This window comes from Hippocampus comes, unplaced genomic scaffold, assembly GCF_001891065.2.
Source record: "Hippocampus comes isolate QL1 unplaced genomic scaffold, H_comes_QL1_v1.1 scaffold150, whole genome shotgun sequence".
In the NCBI taxonomy this organism is placed as follows: Eukaryota; Metazoa; Chordata; class Actinopteri; order Syngnathiformes; family Syngnathidae; genus Hippocampus; species Hippocampus comes.
The window spans coordinates 1,766,322-1,775,113 of NW_017805496.1; the positions used below are offsets into that span (position 1 = coordinate 1,766,322).

General features: G+C 45.9%; 1 protein-coding gene across 3 annotated transcripts in view; it reads left to right on the top strand.

Moving 5' to 3' along the window:
- The first annotated feature begins 136 nt into the window (after positions 1-136).
- Positions 137-8,792, top strand: part of galns (galactosamine (N-acetyl)-6-sulfatase) — a 25,224-nt gene continuing 16,568 nt past the window's right edge. For all 3 annotated transcript variants that reach the window (XR_002169009.1, XR_002169008.1, XM_019876388.1), the window contains exons 1-9: positions 137-452; positions 630-753; positions 852-926; positions 1,075-1,177; positions 1,812-1,955; positions 2,656-2,722; positions 3,473-3,600; positions 3,674-3,813; positions 3,914-4,017. Coding sequence is in view for 1 of the 3 variants with exons in the window: in XM_019876388.1 (XP_019731947.1) it covers positions 345-452; positions 630-753; positions 852-926; positions 1,075-1,177; positions 1,812-1,955; positions 2,656-2,722; positions 3,473-3,600; positions 3,674-3,813; positions 3,914-4,017 (993 nt within the window). In the remaining 2 variants the exon portion in view is untranslated. The remainder of the gene's footprint in view (positions 453-629; positions 754-851; positions 927-1,074; positions 1,178-1,811; positions 1,956-2,655; positions 2,723-3,472; positions 3,601-3,673; positions 3,814-3,913; positions 4,018-8,792) is intronic.

Sequence of the window (8,792 nt, forward strand, 5' to 3'; positions counted from 1 at the left end):
TTTCAGACACACCCTATGTACAAAGTATTGATTATTTTAAAATAAATATTGAAATAATGGCAAACTAAAAAAAAAAACTACCAGCAATTGAGTGACACATTTATAGCAGCATAGTCTGTATACAGTCTTTATACATTTTATGTAACGATAAAAATGTTGCAATTGAATAATTATAGTTTAACGACAACGACTACGTTTTATTAATTGCCGGAATCTACTTGAAAAGGACGCCGTAAAATCGATGGCCGAATGTGCATGCGCAAATGCTGCGCATATGAGCTGACTGAAGGAAACCAAAGATCACTTCCTGAAAGTTGGTGCTGGTCGGCATTGCGGTGTTTGTGATGTCTGGCAGAGCTTTAACTTTCTTGTGTGCACTAATATGTATTTCCCAGCCAGGAAGGCTGGCAGCTGCGTCGCCACCAAACGTTATCATTATGCTTATGGATGACGTGAGTTTTAGTTATTTTTCGCTCTTATGTTCGATTTGTTTTTATCAAAGAGTCAGTTAATAAAATCACGTGACATGTACTCTATTTAGTTTTCTTCTGTCGTCTTTACTTCCAGTCGTTAACCACGTGTGTTGTAAAATTCTCCACTTGTGATATCTGTCTCTTTCTGCGGATCAGATGGGTTGGGGGGATCTGGGGGTTTTGGGCCAGCCCTCCAAGGAGACCCCCAACCTGGATGCCATGGCTGCACAGGGGATGCTTCTCCCAAACTTCTACACCGCCAACCCGTTATGTTCCCCCTGTGAGTGAGCAGGCTAGCTTTTATTAAAAAAAAAAAGTCATTCTTATTTCCCCCTCACCCTTTAAATGTTGCAAAAATACTTTACCCATTTCACACAGCCAGAGCTGCACTTCTTACCGGTAGACTACCTGTCCGAAATGGCTTCTACACCACGAATGGTCACGCCAGAAACGGTGAAAACCCATAAACAAGCAAACGCGCAAATAAATAAAAATCTTCACTGCGGCCAAATAAGCAGCTGCAATTACTTCAAGCCGTCGTGTTCATCTCATGTCTGCGAATGCCAGTTGGCACAGACTAAATAGTGGACCTCTTTTACAGCATACACACCACAGGAGATTGTGGGAGGAATCTCCCAGGATGAGATCCTGTTACCTCTGATGCTGAAAAAGAAGGGATACGTCAGCAAGATAGTTGGGAAATGGTGAGTGCCTTTTGATTTCTCATTGGTAAATTCAAAGTTGGGGGGTGTGGGAGGAGTGGGGACTGAAGAGTGCTCAGCACAAAATATGCTTTCGAAATCTGCTGGATTTAGACTGCTGTTGTAAGGAGGAGTGGAAAAATATTATGATGTTCCATTGATGACTCATCACCAATTGGACCAAATGCTCTTGAGTATTGTATTGCCAAAGGTGCTGAAGCAAAGTATTCTTTTTTGGGTGTGCACACTGATGCAGCCGACATGCATGTTTTCCCCATTAGAGATTGAACAGATTTTTTTAGGTTAAATCTTGAGTATTTTCTTCACGTATGTCAACAGAATTATTTTCCCTTTCTCTGTCCACATTTTCTGAATCCATGAATTAACCGTAAAACCTCTCAGACTGTAAGATAAACCTTCCCAGATGAAATGTCGACATCCTGTAACATACAATGTGAAGAATAATGTGTCAGCAGCTCAAAGCGCACCTTTTACTCAAGTGAATAGAGTCCGATCCGTGACTTTGAATCAGTGTCATATGGCAAATGTGCGCAGCATATGTGACTCAGTGGAAATGCACGTGTTGAGTCAGCCACGTTGACACCACGCTGTGTGAGAGCACTTTACTTCACGACAGGCATCTGGGCCACAGAGCGCAGTACCTCCCCCTGAAGAATGGCTTCGACGAATGGTTTGGTGCACCCAATTGCCATTTTGGGCCCTACAACAACAGCGGGCGACCCAACATCCCCGTCTACCACAACTCGGAGATGGTCGGCAGGTACGTGAATGTCGAGCGTCTCCGCTGCTCTATCAGCCTCTGTGCTGCCCTCGTGTCTTCCATTTTACGCCCATTTGTTTCCCCCTTGAAAACAGCCATATGTGTGCTTGGGGTCACTGCACTTGGCAGCCGGCTGTGTTTTACGCTTAGCCGTGATTTTAATCAGCGCAGCTTACCTGGGCTGTTGACGGACGAACCCACATGAACGTATTTTCAAACACACACACACACACACACACACACACACACACACACACACACACACACACAAGCACCCCCCTCAGAGACAGCAGGTTGTGTTTGCTGAGTGTGAGGACACCTGGAGGAAGCGAAGCGCGTGGAAGAAAGATGGCTGTCGCTGCCTCTGTGCTCACCACGTCACGCCTCAACAACTTCCTAGTGGTCCCTCCCGCTTGGTTCTGTGGAGACTTCACAAGTTTGGCAAACCTCATCACAATTTGCACCAGGGAAGCTTCCATCATCTCACAATTATACATGTTATGTTTGTTTAGTTTAGGAAATGATTTGAATGAACACAGTAGCAAGTAGGCAGCACTGTGGGCAAGTGGTTAGCAGACACGTCTCACGATTTTGAGGTTCAGGATCCAGTCGGGTTTGCATGTCCTCCACCGTGCTGACCTGCCTTTCCAGAAAGATGAATGGATAACTGACTGTCTAATCATGTCAACTTGTTTTGTAGATACTATGAGGAGTTTAGTATCAACAGAAAAACAGGAGAGTCCAATCTCACACAAATCTACTTGCAGGTATGTTGTGCGGTACACAGCATTCTCATTAAGAATTTCTTGCCTGGGCTGTATTTATAGGACATGCACGCTGTCATGCAGTGGATGTTCTTCTTTGAGCGGTGTTTCTCAGGGCAACCATTTTATAGTGACAGGGAAATGAAGCTTCAAATTTGCTTCATGAACCAGGTGTTGTATTTTTTGACTCCCCTAGATGGCATTGTTGGTTTGAAGAAAGGGGTTGAAGAAATGGCAAATTTGTGTGCTTTCAGCCCTTTTGTTGAACCTTCAGTGCCATCTTGAGGGCTCAGTAAAACATAACTGGTTCATGAATGATCTTGAAGCCTCATTTTCCCACCAGTGCCATTTTACATAGGAAGCATCATAATGGCCAGGTGCTGTTGATGAATTGTTCGGTGTCGTCTTGGTCTCCTGATGTCAAAATGTGAACAGTAGGATGAAGAGGACTATGAGCAAATCTGTATTGGTGCAATACAAGTTGCGCAAAAAAGTACTGAAGAGTTCAACAGACTGCTGTGTGCATAAAGTTTAGAAAATGTTCCACTAAACTCACCTGCTTTACACTTCAGATCAGACTAAGTTCTTCAATCCATAGTAGCTTGCTATAAAACATTTGATACAAATACGGATCACTTGCAAAATAAAGTATTGCAGACAGTATCCGAATATTGAGAACCATATTGTCTGCACTTTGACAAGCCCCACAAACCTTGTTCTCTGACAATGTTGCCTCATTTTCCTCTTTAACAGGAAGGTCTTGACTTCATAAATCAGCAGAGTCTGGCCCAACGGCCCTTCTTCCTGTACTGGGCTCCTGACGCCACCCATGCCCCTGTCTATGCTTCCAGACGCTTCCTCGGGAAGAGCCAACGAGGCCGGTGCGCTCCTGTGTCGTTCTCTGACGACAGGATCGGATGAGTTTTTCCATGACCGAGTTGTTGTGTTCTGTAGCTATGGAGATGCGGTGATGGAGCTGGACAACAGCGTTGGGCAGATCCTGTCCAGGCTGAGGACTCTGGGTATTGAAAACAGCACCTTTGTTTTCTTCACGTCGGACAACGGAGCCGCTCTAATGTCTGGCCCGAGTGAGAGTAAGCATCACATTTGGAAACAAGCCATTTTATGGCTTTTATTTGAGTGGTCATGTCAGGTGGGCACTGACTTGTGCTTTTGGTGCCTCCGATCGTTCAGGTGGCAGTAACGGGCCGTTCCTCTGCGGGAAGGAGACCACCTACGAAGGGGGCATGAGAGAGCCTGCCATTGCCTGGTGGCCCGGACACATCACAGCGGGCACGGTGAGAACACCTCTGTCATTGAAAGCTCTTGCTTAAGAAAGTCGAAGTCGACTCCGAAATTATACCTGTTCCTTAAATCAAACCTAAAAATGGACTTTGAAAATTGGTTTATTGGTTGCTGATTCATTTCTCTGGTTCAACTTTACAACAGTAGCCGAAAGTATTTACAACGCAGGACGTAATCAAAAGTTGCTTCGGGTCCACCGCTGTGACGACACTACTTCTGATGGAGTGTGATGGAGGACTGCCTTGTTAGGAATTGGTGGTGCGAACAGTAGCGTCGGACGCATACAGACTCGGAATCAGAAACTCTTTATTGTCCCTTAAATAGAAATTAATGTGGCCACAATGAGGACAAAACACACAATGACAAAATAACAGGACATCATTTACAAAATTAAGACCCGGACTAAATACACACACACACACACACACACACACACGCGCACACGCACACGCACACACGCACACACTATACAGTATAATGTACATACTGTACATACATACAGATATAACAAACATGCATTTATATCACTTTAACAATAATAATATCACACACACACACACACACACACACACACATTCAATCAATCAATAAATAAAGGGAAACATCATACAACCGCTGGCAAATGTGACAGAATCATCAGTCTTAGAGGATGTTCATTCAATTTGTGTAGAGAAAAAAAAGGCAGAGGGCAGACCTGACACAAAACTTAAAGTCGTTTCAAGGCAACCTGCTGGCTTTATGGAACACTAAAAGAAATCAAGAAAAAAAATGATAGTCAGTGACAGTTACATTTTAAAGCAAGCAGAGGGGGAAAAAAATATCCCACTTACGAACATTTGCCTTCGTCAGGATCTGTCTATTCCATTTGGATATTTTTCCAGCAATTTTGACTCTTTTCGGACCCGTTCGAGTTTCCAAACCATGCGACGCTACCGAAGGATAAGACCGAGTCAATAATCTTCTGTGGAAGAGAGTCATGGAAGCTTCTCATTTCCCTGAAAAGGTCCAGTGGTTGATGAACCTTTTTGCAGGTGGCATCAAGGTGAGGTTCGTTGTTGAGGGGCACACCCGGTAATTGGCGGCACTCCGCCATCTCAACATCAGCCCCTTTTAATAACAGGTTGCGATAGAGGTTGACTCCCTAAAAACAAGAATCATATCTTTGCCTTTTACACATTTAATTCGAACTGAGACTCGACGCACCAGGCAACAAATTTTTCATTGACAAAAAGCCATTCGTCCTGCAACCCCGCCACCCCGTGTCGTCAGCAAACTTCAAGATGTCTCTGCTTGCTCGAATTTTTTTTGCAATTCTCTGCCTAACATCAACCATCGGAGTCGCCCTCCTGCTTGCACGTGTCGGGCTTTGTTCCCCTCCTCACGTTCCGCCTATCAACAGGTACCAGAAATGTAAATGGGAAAGCTGCAGGCGGCGCGCGGGCCTGTAAATCTGTTTGAGAGCAAATGAATAATTGATTTACTAATCCTCTGTATTGAGTTGCTCGTTATGTTTTGTTTCTTTTGTGTGTCATTTACCAGCACGCATCACAGCCACTCGTGCCGCAAGCGGGTTCAACTCGACTGCGTTCGAACTTCCGCCGAGCGATTGAACTCATCGGCGGGCAAGATCAAAGTATATGACGGAAACCAACGTTTGGGGAACGCGTCCGCTGTCGTTTTCGGCGGCAATTATTGACCCGCCTCTGTCCGTCTCCTCTCTGTCCCGCAACCTAATTTAACCCCACCGCCCCCCTCCCACCTACAGCGTGATCCTTTAAGCCTGCGCGTTCTGCAAATGACTTTTAATTGTATTAGGGGGCAGCTGTGACATGGGGCTGTGATGCGGGAGGGATTTGGTGGCGGAGCGAGTGGAGGATGCAGCCTGCAGTAAGTAAGCCTTGCCCCTGGCTCATCTCGTAGGGTTGTGCTGGGGCCTGATAGCGCTGCCGAGGAGCGAGGGAGAGGGGGGGGGATTGGGAGCGTTTTAAGCAGCTAATCTGTTTGTGTGTTTGCTGAGGTTGGATTGAGCTGTAATGAGGACTCAGTATCTGAATATGCCAGGCGCTGAGGATAAAGAAACGGGAAGATGGGAGGGGGAGGGGGGAGTGGTTGGGGCTACAAGGAAGAAGATGTACGTAAAAGAGGGCGACTGCTGTGGAAAGGAGAAAGGGAAGAGGAACGCGCCGCTGCCAGGAACAGTGTTGCGTGTGCAGGGTGTCAGGGTCATACATTTTGACCGTGTCCCTGCATGCGGCCTAAATTTTTTTTTTTAGTGGATTGAACATGGTTGCAGAATGTTAAATTTTGAGATGAGCTATCGGTCTTCTGTGTGGCTGAGTTGTTGGATCTACTATAGACTGGATTTATCTGTTTTGATCGCCGGGCAAGGACGTCAGAGCCCACAACATCTTGATTGCGTGCATATTAAAAAGCCTTTCTGAGTCATGAGCAAGAAAAGCGGGCGCCGAACAATACACAGCGTTTGCAGTGCAATCACGAGATGCTAAAACGCGATTTGTTCATTGTAAAGGCTGCGATTTGACGGGTCGCCTGGCGAGGAGGGGAGAGGAGCGATTCGAAGGAGGCAGAGACATCAACGCCGTCATGAAAGCCCGCCGCGCTAGGTGCACGTAATTTGCCGTGAGTTTTCAGTTTCACGAGACCTTGAGACGCTACGCTCACACCCGAGGTGAAATTGGCCACATATATCGTATGATGCCGCCCTGAGAAAAAAAAATCTGTTGAATTTTTGAATCTGTCGCGCAACGCTGCAATTATTCGCTGCAGTAAAATGAGCGCCAAATCGTAAACTAGATTGAACACGATGAAACTCTCGAGTTGAGAGACTGAAAGGAGGCGTAATGGAATGTAAGGCCGCGCGAAGCAGGTGCACGGTAAGCATTCTTCCCAATTCCCGAAGGATCGAAGGCCCCCCCCCCCCCCCCCCGGGGTGGGAGGAACAAAGGTGGCGAGTCGGGTTGGGTTTCCATCCTGTTGTGTAGCGAAGCATCGCAATCCCGCTTTGTTATAGCAGGACAGAGAGCCTCCTCCGATAACCAACATGACCACACGGAGAAAGTGAAATTGGCAAAAATGATGAGTCAGCAAAGACAAAAAGGGGGAAAAAAAACACAGGGCTCGACACGAGTTGAATGCGCAACGAAAAAGAGTTCAAGCTAATTAGGAAACTACGCAACCCTTGACTTAACTCCTCTGTTGAGACGTCCGATTTTTTGCAGACTAAATGTCACTTCCTCTTTTGCAAAGGTGAGCGCGTCAGTCAACGTTGCCGGTCCGTCATTCGTCAGCGGACTGCGCACCCGTCCGCTCATTATTTTAAGGCCAACTGAGCTGCAATCGCCAGTCTGCCAGTCCGTCACATTTATTTTAACCGCGCTTCTCTCAGTAAATGTCATCGGTTTGCCAGTCTGTCCAAAAAAAAGAAAAAAAAAGGCACAGTCCAACAGATAAGAAATCCAATTGGTTACCATGGTAGATGGAGTTCTCGATATATCAGCGTATCCAGCAGCGAGATAGCAAGATTGTCGCTCATACGGTGGTTTCCCAAAGAGCATGACAGTTTAGCGGGTGCACACTCGCGAGGAATGTCTGCCACCGTTTTAACTCCTAGAACGCCAGAAAATTTTCCTTTTAAGTTGAAAATGGCTTCCCTTAACCAGAATTCTGACCGACGGTACAATCCCGGTGGATTATTGTACCTTGTACATCCTTGTGGAAACTGAAACCAAGTTGCCATGGCTAAAAATTATTTTTCTTGCTTTTCTTCTTCTCCTTCTTCTCTTAATTAGTCAAGCGCTTTGATGCATACTGCCACCTGCTGTACAGAAAGTGCAAAGCGTTCCCAGAAATAGTCAATGCGGTCTGCTCGGTGTTGAATTTGTCAATTTTTGGAAGTTTCTCATCATTTGTCAGCAAAACGGATGCCCGTCAGCAATGGACCGACGGACGGAATGCCCTCTTTTGTGCATTTATAAAAGTGTGTGCAAGTGTGTGTCTGCGTTTGTGTGTAAGATAAGAAATCCAATTGGTTACCATGGTAGATGGAGTGCTCGATATATCAGCGTATCCAGCAGCCAGATAGCAAGATTTTCGCTCATACGGTGGTTGCCCAAAGAGCATGACAGTTTAGCGGGTGCACGCTCGCAAGGGCTGTCTGCCACCGTTTTAACTCCTAGAACACCAGAAAATTTTCCTTTTAAGGTGAAAATGGCTTACCTTAACCAGAATTCTGACCAACGGTACAATCCCGGTGGATTATTGTACCTTGTACATCCTTGTGGAAACTGAAACCAAGTTGCCATGGCTAAAAATTATTTTTCTTGCTTTTCTTCTTCTCCTTCTTCTCTTAATTAGTCAAGCGCTTTGATGCATACTGCCACCTGCTGTACAGAAAGTGCAAAGCGTTCCCAGAAATAGTCAATGCGGTCTGCTCGGTGTTGAATTTGTCAATTTTTGGAAGTTTCTCATCATTTGTCAGCAAAACGGATGCCCGTCAGCAATGGACCGACGGACGGAATGCCCTCTTTTGTGCATTTATAAAAGTGTGTGCAAGTGTGTGTCTGCGTTTGTGTGTAAAAGCACAAATTAAAAAGAAGGGGGGGCGGGGGGGCGGAGTTAAGGTCTAAGTAGTGTATTTGAATAGGACGTGTGATATCATGGAATGCACTGCGCCAACTACTTGTGTGGCTGCTGCGGAAGAAAAGTGAATTAATTTCAGTGCTGATGCACTCGTGGGTGGGGGGGGGGC